Source organism: Zingiber officinale, chromosome 8B (genome assembly GCF_018446385.1).
Source record: "Zingiber officinale cultivar Zhangliang chromosome 8B, Zo_v1.1, whole genome shotgun sequence".
NCBI lineage: Eukaryota > Viridiplantae > Streptophyta > Magnoliopsida > Zingiberales > Zingiberaceae > Zingiber > Zingiber officinale.
The window spans coordinates 29318251-29342858 of NC_056001.1; the positions used below are offsets into that span (position 1 = coordinate 29318251).

Sequence of the window (24608 nt, forward strand, 5' to 3'; positions counted from 1 at the left end):
ACGTGTTATAGATAAGAATATAAATATTTTTTATTTTTAAATTATTTAAATATTTATGTTGGCTTATAAATAGGTATCTACCTTAAAATTTGTAAGGCAAAAATTAAAAAGGCGTCTCTAATTATCCAACGAGTTCTTCAATATATTTCTCATTGGGCCTTGTTGTACAAGTTACGAGTTAAAATTTCTTAAAGTTAAATAGCTTAAGTAAAAATCACTATAAAATTGAATTAAAAATAGTTTTTTGATATAAAAATACTTCTACGTATAATTTTTTAAAATAAAATCGATTTTTTTTAAATATTAAAATAATACGCTGCACTAGCTTTTTAATTTTTTTTAATAATGGACCTTTTTTTTAGATTTGAATAATTAGGGGTGTCGTTTAATTTTTACCTAAATTCGTGAATATTTATGACTATTTTAATTTTTTAAATACTTGAGTTGGTTGGAAAACTAAAATCAAGGATTTAGATGGTCTCTCGCTATTTTACTCTTGAATTTGCTCCACTCCTGCCTCCCAAAACCTCTCAGAAAGGACGGAACCAGCAGGACTCCCCGTCTACCCTGATCGAAGATGCCCACCACTCCCTCATCGCCCCCTCAGTTCCCCGGCCGCCCGTTAACCGGCACGCCCACAACCTGGTCCCCTCGCCTCTCCGTACTCGCCAAGTATTCCCTCGCTCCGAGTCATCTTCTATGTCTCATCCCAGATCTCGAGCTACTGTAGATCTTCCTCGGCGTGGTCATTTATCTTGTTTGAAATGAGGGCTTCTTGACGGGAGGATGATGATAATTGTCACCCACGCATGATTTTTTGGATAGGAAAGGATATGAAACTAAGTACTTATTTATCTCACCAGTTAGTTGTATTATCTCCTTTTCTTCCTATACAGTTGTTCAGATTGAGGTTGTTTTGTAGCAATTGGTTTTTCTTTTTGTTCAATTGGAGAAATGTGGGAAAGTACAGGGGGAGGACATAAAAGTGTTGTTATTTGGAGGTGATTGAGTGTGGGGTGTTGAGTAAGCTTAGAAATCAGTTCACTGAGATGCTACCTCAAGAGAGTCATTGGCTCCAGGAGATTGTGTTTCAGAAAGAGAAGATGTCAGTAATTTGTTCTATTGGATCATAGTTTGACACTCAACCTGGGAAAATTTTCACAAAAGAAAGTGTGCGTGATGATATTTTTGTATCTTAAACATAAAAAATTAGTTTGGCTTTATTTATTAGCTGGAGGATCTAACCTAAGTGGTCAAATGATATTATCTTAATTCACACATTTTTTGCACATCCAGGTTGGTTGACAATCACATAAGATCCTCCAGGATTACGAGTACTGAAATCTTGAGATCTGATTTCAAGAACCTTTTTTCATTAGAGTTAAAAGTCTAAAACAAAATTCTTTAAAGTGATATCGAACAGAATAAAATTGATGAGACCAAAAGTAATAACCCTAGTGTTTTTCAAACTATATACCATAGAAAACTCTTTCTAATGATATTGAGAAAATCTTTGAAGCTATTCATAGAATAGATGGAGCACAAGTTGTACATGGCGACAAAGTGGTGGTTTTTTAGTCGGTCTTCAGGAAAAGAAATCCAGGGGCAGAATTCGGTCTTACACAGGTAAGTAGAAGACGCTGCAGTTTGTATGTAACAAAGAGGAAGTCATCGGTACAATACAAGTTGTGGTTGAATGTTCAGAATTGGTGCTCGGGCTCACTGCTATGATAAACAATGCAAGGGGTTTTACAGGGATGGCAAGCACACAAACAGTGTTACGCCAAAGCATTATCTCCTTGGCTTCATCTTCGCTAAGGTTTTAGAATGGATCTTGGCTACACTGTGCTCATCAAAATATGTCCAGTATGTTACGTTCGTGATTCCAGACCATCTACCGGTCTCTTTGAAAACTGGATATATCATCAAATAGGTAACGCATCACAGTGTCAAGCAAAAATCTGAAGTTTGACAGATTCCCATCATGCTACTGACAAATATGACATGATAAACTAGATATTGTATGCATGAGATATCAGTATTAAATCGATGGACATATATTATAACACTGTTAACAAGTGGCATCATGAATGACAACTCTTTATGTAATAAAATTACCAATTTGGAGCCACAAAGAATGAAACAACGAATTACTAAACAAATAAAACCATTTGAGATTGGTTTTCAAAAGTCGACAAATAGTTGAGCTCTATATAACTAAATAAATAAGTTTGAACACATATGTGTTTAGCTCGTTACAATGTTTATGAACAACGTTTGTGAATAATATTCACGAATCATATTCATTAATAAAACTCTTATCAATATACTAAATAAATAATAAAATAAAATAAATAAATAAGTTTGAATTATCAAGCTTAATAATCAATCAAATAACTAAAAGTTTTAAACAATCAAACAAGCTTAAATTGAGAGCTTGATAACATCTAAACAAATCAAACTTCAAACTCAAACCAAGTTTGAATTGAGAGCTCGATAACATTTAAACGAATCAAGTTCAAGTCAGGATTCAAACAAGCTCAAGCCCATAAAAAATAAACCAAGTTAAGTTTGCACAAGTATTTCAAAGGCTTGATTCATTTTAAACTTGGTTCAATTACCTTATTAAACAAGTTTGAACACCCTAAAATTCGGCTTCGTTTGCAGAACCAACAATTTAAATCCAGTTCCCTGTCGAATTTGCTTCATTGCAGCCAAGCATTAACACAGATGAATTAGGAATTGCCGGAGACTAGGGCAGAAATGGAAGACAGAGCCACCCGTCCACGAATCTAGGGATAGAGGAACGGATGGCGACATGCATGGTTGATGCACAGTGACTTCAACCCAATCGGAGCACAACGACCTTAAACCAGAAACTAAACTCTGATTGAAATCGGAACATAATAGCAAAAGGCATACCTTTGGTGAAATCCGGCGAGATCAGGCCTTATCGCTGGGCGGTGGCGAGGAGGAGCGGCGATGGGAAGACGCCAAGGAATGAGCAAACCCCGACGACGCCAGCAGCGAAATCCAAAGACGGGAAGGAACTGGAAAATCCCGGCGGCGTCGGCAAGCAGTCGGGAGACGAGAAGACTCGGCAGAAATCTGGGTAGTTTAGGGCGAAGTCTCATTTATAGAAAGACCAGCTGAGTTTAGAAATTTCAATAGGATCCCTATATTTTACAGTAAGGCCTCAATATTTATTAAAATTATAAGGAGAACCTCACTGTGTTTCGATTTATTCATTTATTTACTTCTCTCTGGGATCCGCTCGCCGCCGCCGCCGCCGACGCCGACGAGATGAATCCCATGATTTGGCACAAGGTCGCTGCAATTTCCGGTACGTATCTCCTCATCACCGTCGTCGCCTGCCCTCGATTCGTTCTCTTCGTTTCTCCTAATCTGATCCGTGATTTCTCTGGTACCTTTTTTTCCCCAACCGGATCAGGGGTCGCTGCTCTCGGCCTCGGGACCTACGGATCGCATGGCTTCCGGCCAAAAGACGAAACTTTCAAAGAGGTTCTTCATCGCACGTCCCTATTTGGCCAATTTGTTCGAAAATTGCTAGGGTTAGATTTTCCCCAACTACGTCTCCATGTTTCGTTTGTGTTACTGTTTTTTTTTTAAAGGTTTGGCGCACTGCTTCTCTCTACCACTTGGTCCACACCGCTGCCTTGGTCGGAGCTCCGGTCGCCAAACACCCCAACATCGTGAGTCCTCTATTGATTTGGATGATCAACTTATTTAACATTCCGGTTCCAGCGGCACAATTTTCCCTTTTCTTCCTTTTGCATTGTGCAGTTCGGAGGGCTTCTGACTGCTGGTATCCTGGCGTTCTCTGGATCGTGAGTTATTTTCCTTGACTCAATCCGTTTTAGGTTCATCCCCTTGTAAATGTGGTTCCGTTGTATTATATTCATTGAATGGATTGAGTTTAAAGCTCAATATTATGATCATATTTCTTTTCAAAACCATAGTTTATTTTTTGTTTTTTTTGGAAATTTAATCCATCGATATGGTTTCTGCTGAGCAAACAAAGCAATTTAGGATGGTAAAGGAAGTAGTTTAAATGAAGCTTGAGATGTTCTAGTTGTATGTGTTAATTTCATAGGAGATGGAAAATTGGGCGTTCAAAGGTATCCTGAATTATATAACTGATTACAAAATTGTTTTCTTGACCTAGAAAACTATGTCTATGTTAAGAATTTCATTTTGCCTATCCGATTTTCACCTTGCTATGACTTGTATCATCTGGTGTTACCCTAATGTAAATCCATATAAGAAATTGTGGACTAATTAAAAAGGGTTTACTAGTCCTAAATGAATTTGCTTCAATTAACTTGAGCTTATGCATTTTGGCCAATAGTTGATGTATCAATTGGCCCATTAGGTTGGGTAGCGACAAATAGTTTTTGTGTGGAGTTATTCCTATGCTATGGGGAAAAAACAAAAACAAACATCAAATGGCAACTTGAGATGGAATAATGGATGTTCTAAAGCTCAATATTATGATCATATTTCTTTTCATATTTTAGTTTATCCTTGTTGTTATAATTTTGGGCCATTGATATGATTTAGCAAACAAAGCAATCAAGGATGGTAAAGGAAGCCGTTTAAATGAAGCTTGAGATATTACAGTTGTATGTGTTAATTTTATAGAAGAGCATTAACTATCGGAGATGCAAACTTGGGAGTTCAAAAAAAAACAAAACAAACATCAAATGGCAACTTGAGATGGGCTAATGGATGTTCTTAAATTGTAATTTAGACATGCTTTGCTTCATTTTCAACTTTAGTTCCTTGTTTGTGGATCGAGAATTTCTATTTGCAAATTGATCAACATAAATGCTAATTAGCAAACAAATCATTAGATTAGCAGTTTATATCCATAAGGGAAAGATGTTTACCTCATTAATCTTCTGCACAAGTGAATTACCATGTATTCTCCGTTAAACTCAACTCTCTGAACCTTTACTTCGTTGACATGAGTTCTTGCCATTGAAATGATGCTTCTTTCTATTTGATTCATGCTTCATGCGCTTGTTGTTTGTTTAGGTGCTACGCGACAGCATATCTCGAAGATAGACAATACTCTTTTCTCGCACCGTTTGGTGGCTTTGCATTCATTGGAGCTTGGGCCAGTTTAATCTTCTGATTCATAATGCTTCAAACAGCTGAGGTGTTGTATTCTGCTCGAGCTAACCGGGACTCTTATTCTACCCAGTCCAATATTCTCACCATCGTGCTATCTTGGATGCTCGCATGAACACTTTTTGCTGCTCCAAAATTCTTAAATGCTCGATGTGTTGTTACAGACTTGCTCGACAAAAAAATGAGAACTTGTATCGGGTTGGCGGATGACTAAAACTGCTATAGCAACTGAATTGTGAGTTTGTTTTTGCAAACCTAAATGGCTAGTGTTTGAATATTTGCTATTGTAATAATTTAATCTCATAATTAAACTCTGAGATTATTTTACAGAAATTACAGATATTATCGACTTGTTATAGATGAGAATATAAATATTTTTTTTAAAAATTATTTAAATATTTATGTTAGATTATAAATAGGTATCTACCTTAAAATTTGTGAGGCAAAAAATAAAAAGGCGTCTCTAATTATCAGAATCATTCAACGAGTTCTTCAATATATTTCTCATTGGGCCTTGTTGTACAAGTTACGAGTTAAAATTTCTTAAAGTTAAATAGATTAAGTAAAAATCACTATAAAATTGAATTAAAAATAGTTTTTTGATATAAAAAAACTTCTACGTATAATTTTTTTAAATAAAATCGTTTTTTTTTTTATATTAAAATAATACGCTGCACTAGCTTTTTAACTTTTTTTTTAATAATGGACCTTTTTTTTAGATTTGAATAATTAGGGGTGTCGTTTAATTTTTACCTAAATTCGTGAATATTTATGACTATTTTAATTTTTTTAAATACTTGAGTTGGGTGGAAAACTAAAATCAAGGATTTGGATGGTCAAGATGAATATTTTTGCTCTCGCTATTTTACTCTTAAATTTGCTCCACTCCTGCCTCCCAAAACCGGTCCGGTTCAACTGAGCGGACTGCCACTTGCCTACCGGTCCGGTTCGTCTACTACCCACTTTATAGCTTCCCGTTTCGACATCTCCGGAGGCAAAAACCTTTGCGTTCATCACTGAACCCTCGCTGCCCGGCGATGTTCTCCCCCGCGGCGAGGAAGCCGCATCTCGCCGGCGTCACCTCTCAGAAGGGACGGAACCAGCAGGACTCCCCGTCTACCCCGATCGAAGATGCCCGCCATTCCCTCATCGCCCCCTCCGTCCCCGGCCGACCGTTAACCGGCACGCCCGCACCCTGGTCCTCTCGCCTCTCCGTACTCGCCAGGTATTCCCTCGCTCCGAGTCATCTTCTACGTCTCATCCCGGATCTCGAGCTACTGTAGATCTTCCTCGGCGTGGTCATTTATCTTGTTTGAAATGAGGGCTTCTTGACGGGCGGATGATGATAATTGTCACCCACGCATGATTTTTTGGATAGGAAAGGATATGAAACTAAGTACTTATTTATCTCACCAGTTAGTTGTATTATCTCCTTTTCTTCCTATACAGTTGTTCAGATTGAGGTTGTTTTGTGGCAATTGGTTATTCTTTTTGTTCAATTGGAGAAATGTGGGAAAGTACAGGGGGAGGACACAAAAGTGTTGTTATTTGGAGGTGATTGAGTGTGGGGTGTTGAGTAAGCTTAGAAATCAGTTCACTGAGATGCTACCTCAAGAGAGTCATTGACTCCAGGAGATTGTGTTTCAGAAAGAGAAAAGATGTCAGTAATGTGTTCTATTGGATCATAGTTTGACACTAACCTGGGAAACTTTTCACAAAAGAAAGTGTGCGTGATGATATTTTTGTATCTTAAACATAAAAAATTAGTTTGGCTTTATTTATTAGCTGGAGGATCTAACCTAAGTGGTCAAATGATATTATCTTAATTCACACATTTTTTGCACATCCAGGTTGGTTGACAATCACATAAGATCCTCCAGGATTACGAGTACTGAAATCTTGAGATTTGATTTCAAGAACCTTTTTTCAAGTGACAATTACTGATTGGTTGGACATCGACTCACTGCAAGGTTCTTATTATGTGTTCTCTTTGAAGTGGTCATAGTCTTGCTTTATTTAAATATTTATTCTAATACAAAAAAGTTCCTATTTATGAAAGATTGTCAAATGTCATGAGCCTGATTTCCCAGCATAAAAGTTCTGATGAACATTACTTCATCAATTTGAATTTCATCTTGGAAAACCTTGTCAGGTAGCACCAGTATTCAAATGAACATATCTCAATGCCTAAGTGGAACAATTGATTAGAGATGTGAAAAAACTGATGTAAGAGGCAATTGGTCAGAGTCTGATAGGCATAAATAGTCAAAATTTATTTCCTGTTAGGAAGCCTTAAAGTGACATATCCATCCATTCTATAAGGTAGTGTTTGGAAATTTTTTTGCCGTGTTTTGTTTTCTGCTCACTTCTATGATACTCTTAACTACTCATTTTGTTAAAGAAGTGAAATGAATTTATATTTATTTTTGGACATGTATTTTAATTTTTGTAAAGGTATTATATGAGTTTGACTTGATTGTTATTTTGCAAATTTTACTTTTGCATGTGCTTTGCATCTACCTCGTGTCACTTTTTATTTTGTTAGTCAGAATTCATATGCATACTTTGGATTCACTGCTGAGACGTTGGTCCTGCTAACTGTCCTTTTTCAGCAAAGTATAGCAGCTAATATCTCCTTCTTCATCACCTAGATTTCAAAGTGTAAAAGAAGCAAATAGGACAGATACATCCAAACAAATTGAACCAGTTTATGTGGGAGAATTTCCTCAGGTTGTACGTAATGCACAAGCCCATGTTCTGCAAAAGGGTTTCGGTAACTTAGTTTTCAATTCTGGTTTTATTTTTGATATATCATCCATTTGCTACAAGTTGTGAGATCTCCTTACAAATTAAACTTGTTTTCTTCATTGCAGATAACAGCTGTCTTGCTGGTGGTATTGATAAAGGAACATCTCTTTCCTGGATGATATGCGGCACCCAACTCTTTATATGGAGCTATTTGTCTGATGCTGCTGTTCCCAAAAATTGTATTGTGCTTAAGATCCCATCTACAGTCGCAGATATGAACTTCAATGTCATGGATAAACCTGGTAGAAGTTGGTTGGTTTGTGTTGTCAATTGGGACATTTCATCCAGAAAATTATTTGAGCAGTGTAATTCTGCTGGTATCATCCTTTATAACAGACAAACTGGAGCCTTGGCATACTGGTCTGACATCTACTCTGAAAGTTCGCATTCTCCAATGGTTAGCTTAGCTACTCAACCATTAGAAGAGAGTGATAGATCAATGGGACTAGAAAGATTTAACTCCATCATTGCTACTGCAATACCTGGTAATTCTCAAGAATGTCTTGCTCTAGCTTGTCAAGCAACAGGAGGTTTATGGCTGTTCAAATTTTCACTATCTGGAATCCACCAGGAAATGATTTCATTAAATATTTTAAACAGTAATTTTAATAGCTCTCCTGTAAATGCCAGGTCTTTAGTCTGGGATCCACAACATGCTTTCTCAGGTGAATCAGGTCTACGGTTCTTTGTGTTGACAGACCATGAGATTCAATATTGGAATATTGTTCTCGCACCTAGCATAAATGTTCAAAAGATATGGAGTCATGAAATTGTTGGTAATGATAGTCAGTTGGGTATTAAAAAGGATCTAGCAGGACAAAAGCAGATTTGGCTTCTGGATATGCAATTAGATGACCGTGGGAAAGAATTTACAATTCTTGTTGCTACTTCTTGTAAAGATCGAGTAAGCAGCTCAAATTATATACAGTATTCTCTTCTATTAATGCAATATAGCCTGGGTTTCTCTATAAAGAACAGCTCGTTTACAAATGAGAGAATTCTAGAGAAGAAAGCTCTCCAAGTGGTAATTCCTAAAGCACGAGTTGAGGACGAGGCATATCTATTTTCTACAAGGATACGTGTTGGTGGCAAACCATCTGGTTCTGTGGTAATATTAGCTGGAGATGGAACTGCAACTGTTACCAGTTATTGGAGAGGATCCACTCGGCTGTTCCAGTTCGATTTACCCTATGATGGTGGGAAAGTTCTTGACGCTTCTGTTTTTCCATCTGGAGAGGACAATGATGAAGGGGCATGGATTGTCTTAACTGAAAAGGCAGGAGTTTGGGCAATACCTGAAAAGGCTATTCTACTTGGCGCCGTTGATCCTCCGGAACGAAGTTTATCTCGGAAGGGGAGTTCTAATGAAAGGGTTGTAGATGAAGAAAAAAGAAGCCAGGGAACCAGAGGCAACACCGTCGCTAAAAAGCATAGTTATGAAGGGTGGGGTCCCAGTGATAGACAACAAGCGGCTTTAGTTGCAAAAACTGCTCAGGATGAAGAAGCTGAAGCACTACTAGGTCGTCTTTTTCATGAATTTCTTTCATCTGGTGAAGTTGAAGACATACTTGACAATCTCAGAGAAAAAGGAGCATTTTTAAAAGAAGATGAAACAAATGTTTTTACTCGCATAAGCAAATCTATTATTGATACATTAGCTAAACACTGGACAACAACCCGAGGAGCTGAATTTGTGGCTTCATCTGTTGTGTCATCACTTCTTTTGGATAAGCAGCAGAAGCATCAGAAGTATCTCCATTTTCTCACTTTGACCAAGTGTCATCAAGAACTATCTAGTAAGCAGAGTAAGTCTAATGCCTTATTAATGAATGTTCTCTGAGTTTTGACTATATCTGTCATATTTAGCCATTCAGCATCTGCCTGTAAGTTCTAACATGCTCTTTGTTGAATGCCACATGCTTAGACCTTGCAAACTATTTTTAGATATTACATGTGTATGTGGTATGAAGCCACTTAGTTGTATTCATTTGTTCCTGTCTGTGGATTCGTACTCACTAACTTATGTAACACAATAGCTTCTTTTCAATCTGTGAAGAAAATTCAACCTTCAATAATTCATTAGATATGTATGATTTTTTGGTCCTTTCTGGGACTGTGCATATTGTTTTTCGTAAACCGACACTAATCCTTGAAATTTGACATGTAAAGTTCTTTTGAACATGGAAAATAATTATCAGATGTGCTATAAGAAGTATTATTTAATGTGTAGCATTACAACTATTTCCTAGCAGATGCTTCTTAGAAATTTCCATATGATTTGATGTCCCTCTTTAATGATTAATAATCATATGTCGCAGATTCAGTTCTAAATTTAACTGTATTTTCTTATATTAATTTAATGCTTAGTAATTCCATATTCTACATATTTGAACTTATAATGGGATCTTGTTGAGGTCGTTTGAGTGATACCAAATTTGAATGCCCTTTTTGAAAGATAACATCCTTAACTGTTTAATCTTTTACATGTGCACAAGGAAAGCCACTTTTCTTTGACCTTGTCAAGCTGTCCAATGTCTTTGGTTGCATAATTCTTATCATTTAGATACCTTTTAATATTGAAGTTCAGGAATGAAATTCAATTGGAACAATTTCAAGCAAATTATTCTGATACTTCCACTTTCTGTTATTAGTCCAATTAAATCCCAGTAAGAAGAGTTCTGATCCAAGTATCTGATGCTAGCTATATTACACAATAACCTAATTGTTCGCAAATTAATCAGAGAGAATCTCCAATGTTTGAAGGAGAAAACGAATATTTTGGAGAAGCTAAATTATCTGAAGGCTTAGCAATTAAAACATGAAGGGAGAAAAACACACCTTATGAAAGTTGCAGTAAAAGCTTTAGTCAACTAGCATATGTAAACATGTCTTGATGTAAAGCCGGAAAGTTGATTAGAAAGCTTATCTTTAGAGTTAGTTACAATTATAAATCTTTGCAAGATTACATGCCAAAATAGATTAACAAATTCTTATTCACAAGAGCCAAAATGAGTCTGATTTCTCAGTCAGCCTAGTTTTTTTTTTTTGTTTTTTTTTTCCAAAAGCAATTGTGCATAGAAATGGACTTGATTATTCAACTCTATCATATTTACACCATTGGTTTCTCTGGGCTATTTTTAGTGAGTTAGAGTTCTGGTTGTGCAGTTTGACTTTCATTGTTCTTATTCTCACCATACGATAAGTTCTTCATTAGGAAAAAAGTTAAAAATTAATGGAAGTAAGATTGTTTATTCATTGCTAATGCTTTGTGAATCATTATATCTTATTTAACCTTGCTATGGGAATAGCAGTGGAACTGTTATCACATTCATGTTTGAGGCAGCTTCATGCTTTGTTTCCCTCTTTTCTGCACATTGCTGTCACTAAATTCATCCTTCACTAAATTCATCCTTTTCTTCCTCGTAGGATCTTCAACGCTAATTATTATGGAACATGGTGAAAAGCTTTTTAGTATGATTCAATTAAGGGAATTACAAAATATTCTTGGTCAGAGTCGAAAACACTTGTATGATTCACCATCCCATGTAGAAGCATCTGGTTCTCTTTGGACTCTGATTCAGTTAGTTGGTGAGAAAGCACGAAGGAATACTGTTCTTCTTATGGATCGTGATAATATGGAAGTATTTTACACTAAAATATCTGATATAGAAGAGCTATTTTATTGCTTATCTCAACATGTTGAGTACATAGTGGGTAGAGATCAACCATTCAGTATACAGGTGCAACGTGCTTGTGAAGTATCGAATGCCTGCACAACTTTGATTCATGCTGCTATGCACTACAGAGACGAGCACAAAAACTGGTATCCTTCTCTTGAAGGATTAACACCCTGGAACTGCCAGCATGTAGTTCGGTCAGGCCTCTGGAAAATAGCATATTCTATTATGCAGCTCCTAAAAGAGGTGGAAGCTATTGATATGCCTGTGGTGTCAGAAATGTGGTCCCAGTTAGAAAGACTCACTGATGTATTGTTGGAGTCTTATATCAGTGCAATTACGGCTAAAATTGAACTTGGAGAAGAACACCAATCTCTAATAGTTGAGTACTGTAGCAGGAGAGATGAGCTTCTTGCTTGTCTCTATGAGCTAGCTAAAAGATTAACCCAATTGAAGTGTCTGGTAAGTTCTGGTGGTGTTTGTATGCACTTCTTCTGCACTTTCGTAATTCATTTCCTAGCATGTGAATGTAATTTTTCATAGTTTCTATTATTTCATAAGGTGCTTAAAACTTCCTTATCCTTTTTTTTAAAAAAAAAATTCCCCGGCCATGTAATTGTAAACCCATCTAGGAGTTCCAAGCACAAGCAAGAACGGCACAATCAAACCCATACAAAGAAAATCAAGTGAAGATCATAGAAAATATCTTCTTGCTTGTGAGTTTGCTTGCTTACTATTTATTTATAATATTTCTGAAGTAGCACATCCTGGAAAAGGAGGGCTTCTTAACTTGGATTTCTACTTCTGCATACCCTGATCTTGCAATAAGCATACTTAATGGATAACTAGAGAAATTCTTGGAGAGAGTATTCCTATTATACTGCCAGCTAATATCAGACCGCTCTGCTAACAAAAAGAGGCTATCCTCCTACCCGATCAATGAATATCTGTAATTGATTTTGTCCCAGTTACTTTTTGAGTAAAGGCTGTGGACACCCCTATTCTATTAGGGTTTGGTTTTGACTAAGTTTTGTCTCTCCAATGAATATGATATTACTAGTTCTTTAGATACTACAAAGACTCAATGTATATTGTTTTTGAGGTTTTAATCTTCTTAACAAACTGATTATCAGATGGAGTCAGAAATACGAGCCAGCATTATAAGCTCTTGTAGTCATAGTCATATCATAACTCCGCACAAACCAGGCATGGCTAGTCCCAAGCCCGAATAAAGGAGGGTTGCGTTAGGTTGTCAGCTTGAAACTATGACAAATGTTCAATGAATGAATCCATTAAACTATTGTGCTAATGCTAGGTTATTCCCTGGAAGGAATGTGTTACAGGGTTCGACTGTAATGTCTCGGTAAGGACTACTACATCTCCAAGTAGTGCTAAATATGCAAGAGTTACATCAAGGATCGGCTCTAAGTTCCTATTTTTTTACACTAGTTATGGACGAATTCATTACACACAGTACCATGGGGCATGTTGTTTGTAGATGATATTGTTTTGGTAGATGAAACACGTGAAAAAGTTAATACTAAACTAGAATCTTGGCGGGAAACACTAGAAGAAAAAGATATTATGCTTAGTAGAATAAAGACAGAATATATGAAATTTAAGTTTAGCAATATTAGACGTAATGAGACAATTGTTAAGATATGAGATGACGAGTTGTCTGAAACTGAGAGTTTTAAATATTTAGGATCATTTTTGTAAAACAATGAAGGGATTGAGAGATGTCTTACATAGAATACAAGCAGGATGGTTGAAATGGAGAGCTTCGGGTGTTTTATGTGACCATAAAGTATTTCTAAAATTTAAAAGAGAATTCTATAAAACTGTAATTAGACTTGCTATGTTATATGGAGCTGAATGTTAGGTTATGGCTCGAGTACATGAGTAGAAGATGAGAGTTGTAGAGATAGGATGTTAAAGTGGATGTGTGGACATACGAGAATAGACAATAAGAAATGAGAGCAATAGAGAGAAAGTCGGTGTTGCATTTATTGAGAGGAAACTCCGAGAGACACATTTAAGATGGTATGGTCATATACTTCGATGGTCAATAAATGCTGCAGTTAGGGGATGTGAAACTATGACAAACACATTTATCAAACGAGGAAGCGGAAGACTAAAAAAGACTTGGTTAGCAACAATAAAATAAAATAAAATTTATTTAAATATAGATGATGATATAGAAGGAGATAGAGAGCTCAATAGTGTAAAAGGATCCATATAGCCGACCCCACTTAGTAGGATAAAGCTTGGTTGTTGTTGTTGTAGTCATATATCATAGTAATTCCTCCATGTCAATGGTACAGATATTTTTCACAACCAGAAAATAGCAACCATAAGTTTTAAGACAGAAGTTATTGAAAGAAATAAATAAGATGATGCATTACTTATGAGTGGACATATTCTTTGTATTTTTTTAAATAACTAAAAGGGTGGTGCATATTCTCCATGTTGCCACCATGGTCATTATAATGGAAAGTTTGACATGATGTAAAACCAGAATATTATATGTAGTAAATCAGAGGTTCAAAACTCTTTTTGTTGACATGAGAATGTCTTGGTAGTAGAGGACTGGGAATGAGAACTAAGTATCACTCGCAAGCTGAGAGCTATGACTGAAAATTAGTTTGAATCACATATTATGCACATATTCACATGATACTTACATGCCTTAGTGAGATGGCATCATGACTTGAGATTTCTCATGGCACACTATCTCCAGAGTGAGGTATAAGGGACTGTAATGGAGATTTCTTGGTAGGCTGATGTCTTGGAGACTTGGGTTCATAATAATACATTCTAACATAAAGTTTACTAGTCTTGCAACTTTGTGAACTCTCATACTTACTAATACTCTTCACTCTTCATCAATGTCTTGCAAATTTGATCACAAATTAATCTTACCTGTCGTAGATTTCCAAGTTATAAATGCTATTAATCTGTTAAAATTTTCTCCTATTCGAGTCTTATGTTTACAAATTAACATTACCTATAATAAATCCCTTCTAGTTGTGGATGTTACTAATTGTTTATATGTTTTTCTTCAGGAGACACACATAGGCGTTGATGATCTTGACAGAAAGGAAGCCATATTTAGAGAAGTCACTGAACCTCTACTCTTGATTGCAAAGAGACATGAAGCTTACCAAACATTGTGGCAACTATGTTATGACCTTAGTGATACCAGACTTCTCCGGAGCCTTATGGTATGGACACAGAAACAGACTTTTCTATTGCCATGAATACCTTATGCATGTCTATGAATCTTTCAATATGCTTGTGCTTGTAGGAATCGTTCTTTTGCATTCTCTTACATCTGCTATGCTTGAAATATTTAGAATGTGTTTTATTAGGTAATGGAATTTGGTGGGAAGATAATCTTGAATCAGAATGCATTTATTTTCACTGCCCTATTCATTTGGGGGTTCATTGGCTACAGTTTGTGTGTATTCTTTTAGGTGATTTATGCTTTCTTATTCTTTATGTAAATTATGCAGCATGAGAGTGTTGGGCCAAAAGGAGGGTTCAGCTATTTTGTCTTTAAGCAGCTGCTGACAAGCCAACAGTTCTCTAAGCTTTTGAGGCTCGGAGAAGAATTCCAAGATGAGTTAACTATTTTTTTGAAGGAACATAAGGATCTACTGTGGCTGCATGAGATATTTCTGAACCAATTTTCAGCAGCTTCAGAAACTCTTCATGCGGTTGCTCTATCCCCAGATGATAGTTTGCACCCAACAGCTGAAGAATCACCAACTGAAACAAAGAGGTTCCTGTCACTTGCTGACAGAAGACGTCTACTTAATCTTTCCAAAATTGCTGCAGCTGCAGGTTTAGTCCCTCACTCTTCAACCTTATTTAACAGAAAGAAGCCTATATTAGTCCTTAAATTATATTCCTCACAAACTCAAAATCGAAGAGTAAATTTCTTGCCACTTGTTCATAAATTGCTATTAGTCCAATTAATCTATCATGATGTAGTGTTACTCAAGCAAAACATCTGATGATCCATATGCACTAAATCAAATTATGATAATCAACATTCAAAATTGACTCAGATTTCATTTTGATACGGTGATTCATCTAAAAGAAAATTCATCTGTATACTTGACATTTATTGACGTGTCATTGGTTTTTAGAGACTAGTAACACTAGCTATATCATCCTTTGCTGTGTGGTGAAACTTGCCAAGTCTAGCCATTCAATTGGCTTTCATCTTGCCAAATCTGTGGAAAAGGTTTTTGATGTCATTAATACTGTTTTGATTGCATCTGTAGGTCGTGTTTTATGGGACCAATGGGCATAGGCTGGCAGGATTTTCAGTTGTAGACATGAAATTTAATAATGTTTTTTAGGTCTTTTTTTTTTTGGACTCTAGCTGCTTTCTTTGATACCTTGGTCTAAACTCTGAAATTGATCTATGGTATTGGCAACAAAATCTTCATGGAAATTCACACTAAAGTAGTAGAACACTTGACAGTTGAAGTTAGAATTTATGCTTACCAATAAGGAACAAATATTGCAAATTTCATCATATGCTTGGAAGTCGGAGTTAATATCCGATTTGCATTTTCCCCATATTTCTAATTTCTATGCCTTTGTAAAATATTCTGAAAAAATCTAGACTTTTATTTTAAGTGAGATGCTATTGGAAAGGTTTGAACCCTTTAAACCTTTATAAGGGAGCAAATAGGGGTGCCAATTCGGATGGGTCGGGTTGAAAATTTTTTTTTTATAAAAAATCTCAACCTGACCCAAACCTGAATATAATCCAAAACCCTTAAATCCGAACCCGACCAGAATAACCCGATTAAAAATGATTTTTTTTTTTTGCTATTTTCCTTATAATTCTTCATTTTTATCTCAATACTTCATTATTATTATACTAACATTGATATTGATATACATAAAAACATCTTAATTTTCAAAATAAAATTTGACTTAACCCCGACAAAATCCACTAAAACCTAAATTCGGATCAACCCGAACCTGACCCAAAAATCTCCAATTCAAAGACCCTTCAATCCGAACTAGACCCGAATCCGAAAACCCCCAATCCGAATTTGATTTTTTCCGGATCGACTCAAGTCAGGTCGGGTCGTTAGGAGCAAACACCTGGCCAACAGGGCAGAAGTCTAGTTTCTAGCCTAGACTTTATCAACCCCAATATTTGGTGCTATCAGGTTGATATATTGATCAAAAAAGTTTGTATGAGCAAATTTGTGACTGATTTCTCTCTTCATATTCTCCATTGCGACTGTGACTTACGATTGTTTGTGAAAAAAAATCTTTTTCGCTTCACACAAGGTTAAAGAGGAGTGGACTCTTTAACCTAAATGTTCAAATTGTTTAGTATACCTAAACCCTAATATTGTAAAGGAAAAGGAGTTGACTACCTCTTCTATATTTGCTCTCATAAGTAGCTTTTATGTTTTTTCTCTTACAGTTTTAGGTAGTTCATATTTTTCATAAAATTTTAAAGAAATTTTTTGTTCTTGTAATTTGAGCAGTGTCTTCTGTGTTGATAGGGAAGGATATGTATTTTGAGATGAAGGCCAGACGGATAGAGGCTGATTTGCAAATTTTAAAATTGCAGGTGCATTACTCTTTGCTGTCTATCAAAAACAATTCTCACAATTGTAGTTCTCAATATTGCTTCTGACTTTTGAACCTTCTAATTATCTGAGCGTTTTTTTTTTTGTGAGCCCTGGTTTCGTTATATTACTCAATTCTGTCTTTCAATTCATTTCAAACTTGAGGCTCAGTTTGTCTTAGGCGCATTGTTTCTGAGTTTATGATCCAGGCGCATTTGGAACTGATTTAATGTTGGGTATCTGTTCTTGTTTTATGGGTTTTTACCTTTTTATTTGTATTTTCTGCAGGAAGAAATCATTAGCTATTTATCAGATGGTGTAGATGTAAATGACGTCGATAGGCCTCTTCTTCCTGGAGAACTGATCGAAATTTGTTTAAAAGAAGGGAGTAAAGAACTATGTTTAAAAGCGTTTGACGTTTTTGCTTGGACAAGTTCATCATTTCGAAACTCCAACAAAAGCCTTTTGGAGAAATGTTGGCGGGCTGCCGTGGACCAAGAAAACTGGACTCTTATTCTGGCATCAACTGTCGGTTGTAGTGATGAAGTTACCATGGAGTCACTGAGAGAAACAGTGCTATACAAAGCTTCGCAGAGATGTTATGGACCTGAATCACTGATTTATGGTGGTAGTTTTGACGAAGTACTGCCTTTGCAGAAAGTGGATTCAGAATCGCCAAATTTTGGGGACTCTTCTTTGTCAGTGGAAGACATTCTCAAACAGCACAAAGACTTTCCTGATGCAGGCAAATTGATGCTGAATGCTGTCCTGCTTGCTGTGATTGAAGACAATGTGATAGTCGAAGAGGATATCGTTATGGAATCTAGATGAAACCCAACACATTATCATTGTCATCCGTGAGTCAGAGTCATCACGTAATTTAGATGGAACCTGATGCCTTTCATGGAGTCCCATGCACACTATCTTTGCAGTTGGACTGACGAGACCAACATTTTCTTCGTAAAGTGTCATTTCTTGTTCGCTGAGAAATACTTCATCTGGATCTTATGCCCCTACTGGCACTGTTAATTCCCGAGAGATCTAATGTTCCTCTAGCTCGCAATTCGCCAATTACCCGAATGTTTCTCGTGTACTATGAGAATGAGCATATCAGTGCATGTAATGGTTGGTTGTCAGTGTACTTCTGTTGCTTGCTCTTTTGCATCAGATTTCCTCATGCAATTCTGCCTATATTTGTGTGATAACTGTGGGCTCTTACAATTTTCCATTAGACTCTCCAGACTGCATTGCAGCATTGTGCTTCATCCTGACTTTGTTTAGTTTTTGTACGATAAAATTTGAATATGAAAGTTGTGCTTCTTGTTCGAAACTTTTTTTTTTTTTTTGATAATATAGGTGTCCAAGTTTTGCTCAATTAACCTGAAGGTACACGGTCTTATCATCTGGTTTGCCTATCAGATAAACTCACATGATCAGATGAACGAGGAGTGCCACATGTACAAAATATTTGGGGTCCTAGGAACATTTACTTGTAATATCAGTGCATCTATAAACATATATCTTGTTAACTAAAACTTCTGAGAGGAGGGTTCCAATGGAAGTCTTGTGCAGAGATCTCCAGTTGTGTTACATTCGATAACTAGCTCAGACACACCGCCACTCTCTTCCTTCCTTCCCACCTCCCCCGCCACCATCTCTCTCTTCCAAATATTCAAACTCCACCATGACTCAATTCAACAAGCACTTCCTTTTTTATATATAAAAAAATTCTTCTTTGGTACAAGAGAAAATTAGAATATCATCAATATATATACAAATAAAGGAAGTCACGGGTATAAGAATATTATCCATTTTTCTCTAAAAAATCTGAGGTACTATGTTAAGTCCAAAAGGCATGACTAATTATTCAAAATATCTTGGATAGGAAAAAACTGTCTAGGGGATTGATTCAGGATGTATTCTGACTTGCAAAAACTCAGATTTCATATCAAATTTAGAGTACCATTTTGATTTCTGAATTTTGTTAAGTAGTTGATCCTTATCCGGAATTTTATATCCGTCTTCATGACAATTGTCATTAAGGCGTTTATAATTGAATATCATCCTAGATTGATCTCGTTTTTGTTCTGCACTTTTATTTACAATAAAAGCAGGACTTCGGTGTCTAGAGTCAGAGTATGCCTTAAGTGACAAAAGTTGGGTAATATGCATTTTGCATTCTTCCATTTCCCAATTAATGTATTTTAAATCTTGTGCTTTAATGGTTAAGTTTAGGTTGATGATATTTAGTTTACAATACGTTTTATCTTTCCCCAGTATTTGGTTGGATTTTCTCCTATAACCTCTAGTTTTTCAAGTCTAGAGATAACTACATCTAAAGTATCTTGAGTAGTAAGGTGTTTAAGTATGAGGGTTTAAGACAATTTTGATAATATGTAGTAAAGACATCTTTATAAGCTACAGGATAAAGGTCAGTATAGCTAAATTCACTCAGGTCAGAGGAGAAAGAAAGAGTTGGACTTTCTCCAAGTCTTACTAGTTTTCCTGTTAGGAGAGCTTAACAGTTGGTTTCTTGGGGTAAGGTTTAGGGAAGAGGCAAGAGGAAGAAGTAGAAGAAGTAGGGTTTTCACATTCAGCAGGAGGGCTACCACTACGCTTACCAGCACAGACCTCAGAAGGATATGCAAATAAAATAGGTGAAATAATAGGGGTAGAAAGAAAAAGAGCATAGTCCTTAATGAGTAAAAGGGCATGATCATGCCTAATAAGAAAATTGAGGCCAAGAATAAGAGGAATGGATTTATGAGGCATGAGTCTGGTCTAAAGTTAAGGCAAAGTAAGTGGAGAGCGAAAAATGCCACAATTGGTATAAAAAAGAATATGAACGTTTTTAACAAAGTTATGACAGCTAAGTTGTTGACCGTCAAACTAGGTGTTTAACAAAGGCGTATTGGTGGTTTTAATTAAAGTGGAGGGAATGAATGACGTAAGTAATCCTTCATTAATAGTGGACGTAGTAGCGCCACTATCTAAAAACGCATGTAAAGTAAGTTCATAGCCCTGGATATTGAGGGTACATTGTACTCGAATATCAATAGGGAGGCCTATATTACAGATGCTAGGGGTTTGAATAAACACAAACTCAGAATTGGTTGGTTCATCTAGAATAAGAGGGTTTTTCCCTTATCCTGATAGGGGTCTTGCAAATAGGAAGAAGGGCTTGGCTATGTAGAGGGTGGATATGGTCCGTCTTTAAGAAGAGCAAGTTTTATTTCTAATAAATTTAATCTAGTTTCTAAAATAGAAACCCGTGATTCTAATAAAGTATTTCTAGTATTTCGTCTCACTGTATGTGTTTGTGGGATGTTGATTTGAAAAAGAGTATTGAGGCAAAAATTACAGCATTATTTCTTGTAGAGTTTACAAGTACCTCTTTGGAGAATAGAAGGATAATATCCACAAGTAAAATAAGGTATATTATCAGAGCTTTCTTTTAGTATCTAGTCATGAGAATAGGTTCTTTGGTTTGACCATAAATCAGTTAGATTTTGAGGGATAAAATGATGATACATAAGGGTAAAATGTTGAAAATCATTTAAAGTTTACTCGAATAGTGGATCAGAGAATGGATCCTCCTCATCAGTACTAGAGTAAGATGTAGGATCTAAAAAGGAGTTAATTAAAGAATAGTCTTTTTGGGAGGTGTTGGGTATATTTTGTAAGTTCAGTATAGAGAGTATTGAATAAATAGAAAAAGTACTGGAAATATCGGATTGGACCTCGATTAAATCTAAATTTATATTACCTACGACTTCAACTTCTCGGCTATACAAATTTTTTCTGTTAGGACAAGCAGAAGATAGATGTCTAGGTTTATGATAGGCAAAGCAAGTGATTGTGTTCGAGTAAGTTTTCTTAGGTTTGAAGCGCCGCACATGTTTTTCTTTATTTAAGTAGGGTTTTCTTTCTTTACTTTTGCGGATATAATAAGTTTTTTTAGGAGTAAATTTTGGTATGGGAGCTAGCAATCTATTCCTCTATTTTTGGCGATTTTTGTATCTTGTTTGTGTTTGTTGACCACCATATTGTTGAGGCGTATATATTTGACTACATAACCCATATTATTGGTTCTTAAGTTATTTTTGAATTTGAATATAAGTGCATTTCGTCTTCAGTGTAGTTATTATATGTTGTATTCGTACACCTATGTTGTCATATAAGGCTAGAACTTATAAGTCTGTCCAGGATTTATAGATTTCTTTACCTAATTCTCCTGGTAGTTTACTAAATAGTCTTTCCCCTAGAGCTAGGTTACAATAATTGCCAGAGACTACTGTGAGAGCTAAAAAGTCATTACAAAAGGGTTTAATGTAGTTTCAATTAAATAATTGGAGTTGTTCTAAGTCTCTCATTGCTTCTTTTTGCCTAATATCAAGTCCGGTAATAGCATCCCAGGTAGTTAAAAGTCTATGTATAGCATAACAAAAATTCAGAATGTTATTGCCTTGTGAGGCAATACGAGTTACTTCTTCTGGGAAATGATTCTTTAAATCTTCCCAAGCTGCTCTAGCTACATCTCCTAAGTAGTTTTCTCCTAGTCAGATAATAGCTTCTCCTGTTTCTATGTCCATTTCATGTTTTGCTTTATTATCTCTTTTAACAGAGATTATCCACTGTTCTAAGTATGTGTCATATAACTGAAGATCACATTCAGTTATATTAAGTAATACTGCATCTTTGCCAAAAAAAAATATTATTTCAGGTGCTCTTCTTTTTCCTATAGTTCTAACTAAGGGGTTATTATTACTGTATGGTACTATTCTAGTTCTAGGTGGATATCCTTGACCATAATCCATTATTTTTATGGTACTTTCAGGTAAGCATACTTCATATGGTTTAGAAGTAGCAGAGGATTCAGCTGGATTCATGAGATTAAGTGCCAGTGGTTTTGTCTTTTTTAAATAAATAGCCATAAGTTGTAGATGTCTTTTTCCCAAGGCTAATAATAATTGTTCTTGAGTTTTGGTTTGATGCATTAAGTTTAAGTGTGTTACTGATATCTCTAGCTCCATATTTTAAGTTTCAGATAGATATCCAAACATGCGTTGTTAGTTAATAATAAACTATATATGTTTCACTAAATATCAACCTAGATATGTTGAAATTTTATAAAATAAGTTTCTACGGGTTTTAAATTTTCTCCTGATCATAAATATATCTTCATCCATAATTTTAACCTAATATATTGAGTGTGGTAATTTTTTTAACATGAATTAGGTCATATTCAAGTTAAAAAAGCACCACACTCAATATATTAGGTTAAAATTGTGGATGATATTTTATGATCAGGGAAAAAAAATACAAACCCATAAAAACTTGTTTCATGAAATTGCGACATCTCTAGGTCCATATTTAGCACTTTCGATTGTTTTATTTATTTATTTTATTTTTTTTACTTCTGGGACGAATCCTGGATTCGTCCCAGATTTTGGTATGAATCCTGGATTTGTCCCAGATTTTAGGACGAATCCTTGGATTTGTCCCAAATTTAGTGATGAATCCAGGGATTCGCCCCCAAATCTGGGATGAATCCAAGATTCATCCCAGATTTCAAAAAATAAGAAAATAACAGAAAAATCAATCGGAAGGTCTAATGTCGACCTAGATATGTTAGAATTTTATGAAATAAGTTTTTATGGAATTCTAATTTTCTCCTGGTCATAAATATGTCCTCATCCATAATTTTAACCTAACATATTGACTGTAGTGATTTTTTAACATGAATATGACCTAATTCATGTTATAAAATCACCACACTAAACATATTAGGTCAAAATTATGAATGAAGATATATTTATGATCAGGAGAAAATTAGAAACCCATATAAACTTATTTCATGGAATTTCGACATCTCTAGCACCATATTTTAAGTTTTAGACAAATATCCAAATATGCATTAAACATTAACATACTTAATTAATAGCAAACTATATGTGTTTTACTAAATATCGACCGAGAAATGTTAGAATTTCATAAAATAAGTTTATATGGGTTTCTAATTTTCTCCTAGTCATAAATATATCTTCATCCATAATTTTAACCTAATATATTGAGTGTGGTGATTTTTTTAACATGAATTAGGTCATATTCAAGTTAAAAAATCACCACACTCAATATATTAGGTTAAAATTCTGGATGAGGATATTTTTATGATCAAAAGAAAAATATGAATCCATAGAAACTTATTTCATAAAATTCTAACATCTCTAAGTCCATATTTAGGGTCTCCGATTCATTTATATTTATTTATTTATTTTTACTTTTGGGACGAATCTTGGATTCGTCCCAAATTTCAAAAAAAATAAGAAAATAAAAGAAAAATTATTCGGAAACCCTAAATATTTACCTAGAGATGTTAGAATTTCATGAAACAAGTTTTTATGGGTTCCTAATTTTCTCCTGATCATAAGTATGTCCTTATCCATAATTTTAATCTAACATATTGAGTGTGGTAATTTTTTAACATGAATATGACCTCATTCATGTTAAAAATTCATCACACTCAACATATTTGGTCAAAATTATGGATGAGGATATATTCATGATCAGGAGAAAATTTAAAACCCATAGAAACTATTTCATGGAATCCGACATCTCTATAGCTCCATTTTTTAAGTTTCAGACAAATATCTGTTGGATAATTACGTACGTGAGAGAGGGGGGGGGGGGGTGAATCGCGTGGTTTTCAAAAATTCTCTTTTCTTCTTTTTAAAATCAGAGTGTGAGCATAGCAGAAAAGAAAAACATAAAAGCAAGCACGAGAGGAACACAATCGGTTTACTTGGTTTTGAGCCTTCGACGACTTCTACTCTATCCCGCGGACCTATTGATGGGTAATTCATTATAAACCTCTTCCAGTACCTTCAGAAGAGAGAATCAAAGTACAGGGAAAGTTAGAATAAGTGCAACACACTGCACTTGTCCTTTTACAGTATTTAATTACATAAAAAATTTATTGACACTTTAGAGATCGAAGTGGGAGCGCTCGTGTCGATGTCGATCTGCCAGTCAGGATCAGAAGTTCTTGGAGTAGTCGTCGGGCGTAACAGCATTGCAGCAGAGTCGTAGCAGAAGCCTGGAGCAGTCGGAAGTTCAATCGGATGCACGGTAGCTCGTATAGCAGTTGTTGAAGAGGCTTTGGGAGAGCAGCCTTAAAAAGAGCATGGAAGGCGCCTTCCATAGCCATGGAAGGTGCCTCCAATGAGGCAAGTTTGATCCCGAATAGTCTGGGACTTATCCACTATGACACCAAAATTTTATCTTGTGGAAGACACCTTCTATAGCCATGAAAGACGCCTTCTATGAACAGTACGAAGGCGCCTTCCATAGCCATCGAAGA

The 24608-nt window shown here is 35.7% G+C and overlaps 3 protein-coding genes across 10 annotated transcripts; 2 read left to right on the top strand and 1 right to left on the bottom strand.

Moving 5' to 3' along the window:
• Positions 1-1510: 1510 nt before the first annotated feature.
• LOC122014610 lies at positions 1511-3189 on the bottom strand. Of its 4 annotated transcripts, XM_042570937.1 has the most exons (3): positions 2923-3189; positions 2622-2703; positions 1511-1913 (listed from the first exon to the last, which is right to left on the bottom strand). In XM_042570937.1, the coding sequence occupies exons 1-3, from the start codon at positions 3132-3134 to the stop codon at positions 1872-1874; spliced, it is 336 nt and encodes a 111-aa protein (XP_042426871.1). In that variant the 5' UTR covers positions 3135-3189; the 3' UTR covers positions 1511-1871. The 4 variants fall into 4 exon arrangements, 1 of the variants encoding a protein (XP_042426871.1); XR_006120720.1 differs by lacking the exon at positions 2622-2703 and having other exon boundaries at positions 2923-3156; XR_006120721.1 differs by lacking the exon at positions 2622-2703 and having other exon boundaries at positions 1511-1961; positions 2923-3156.
• An 18-nt stretch (positions 3190-3207) lies between these two features.
• LOC122014609 (transmembrane protein 256 homolog) lies at positions 3208-5487 on the top strand. Its single transcript, XM_042570936.1, has 5 exons — positions 3208-3343; positions 3452-3522; positions 3633-3713; positions 3805-3848; positions 5059-5487. The coding sequence occupies exons 1-5, from the start codon at positions 3304-3306 to the stop codon at positions 5156-5158; spliced, it is 336 nt and encodes a 111-aa protein (XP_042426870.1). The 5' UTR covers positions 3208-3303; the 3' UTR covers positions 5159-5487.
• A 576-nt stretch (positions 5488-6063) lies between these two features.
• LOC122014536 (nuclear pore complex protein NUP133-like) lies at positions 6064-18578 on the top strand. 5 transcript variants are annotated; one of them, XM_042570783.1, is made up of 9 exons: positions 6134-6379; positions 7005-7124; positions 7806-7927; positions 8028-9767; positions 11389-12101; positions 14705-14863; positions 15155-15485; positions 17183-17250; positions 17537-18578. In XM_042570783.1, exons 4-9 carry the CDS (start codon positions 8078-8080, stop codon positions 18077-18079), a joined length of 3504 nt encoding a protein of 1167 aa, XP_042426717.1. In that variant the 5' UTR covers positions 6134-6379; positions 7005-7124; positions 7806-7927; positions 8028-8077; the 3' UTR covers positions 18080-18578. The 5 variants fall into 5 exon arrangements, with proteins under 5 accessions (XP_042426713.1, XP_042426714.1, XP_042426717.1 ...); XM_042570782.1 differs by having other exon boundaries at positions 6249-6379; positions 17165-17250; XM_042570779.1 differs by lacking the exon at positions 7005-7124 and having other exon boundaries at positions 6064-6379; positions 17165-17250.
• Positions 18579-24608: the final 6030 nt, after the last annotated feature.

Coding starts and splice junctions, on each gene's coding strand:
- LOC122014610 (XM_042570937.1), bottom strand. CDS start 3,134: ATGAGACTTCGCCCTAAACTACCCAGATTTCTGCCGAGTCTTCTCGTC. Junction 2,704..2,922: donor CTCGCCGGATTTCACCAAAG/GTATGCCTTTTG, acceptor GCTGCAATGAAG/CAAATTCGACAGGGAACTGG. Junction 1,914..2,621: donor GTTCAAACTTGTTTAATAAG/GTAATTGAACCA, acceptor TGATATATCCAG/TTTTCAAAGAGACCGGTAGA.
- LOC122014609 (XM_042570936.1), top strand. CDS start 3,304: ATGAATCCCATGATTTGGCACAAGGTCGCTGCAATTTCCG. Junction 3,344..3,451: donor CAAGGTCGCTGCAATTTCCG/GTACGTATCTCC, acceptor CAACCGGATCAG/GGGTCGCTGCTCTCGGCCTC. Junction 3,523..3,632: donor AAGACGAAACTTTCAAAGAG/GTTCTTCATCGC, acceptor TTTTTTTTAAAG/GTTTGGCGCACTGCTTCTCT.
- LOC122014536 (XM_042570779.1), top strand. CDS start 6,192: ATGTTCTCCCCCGCGGCGAGGAAGCCGCATCTCGCCGGCGTCACCTCT. Junction 12,102..14,704: donor TAACCCAATTGAAGTGTCTG/GTAAGTTCTGGT, acceptor GTTTTTCTTCAG/GAGACACACATAGGCGTTGA. Junction 17,251..17,536: donor TGCAAATTTTAAAATTGCAG/GTGCATTACTCT, acceptor TATTTTCTGCAG/GAAGAAATCATTAGCTATTT.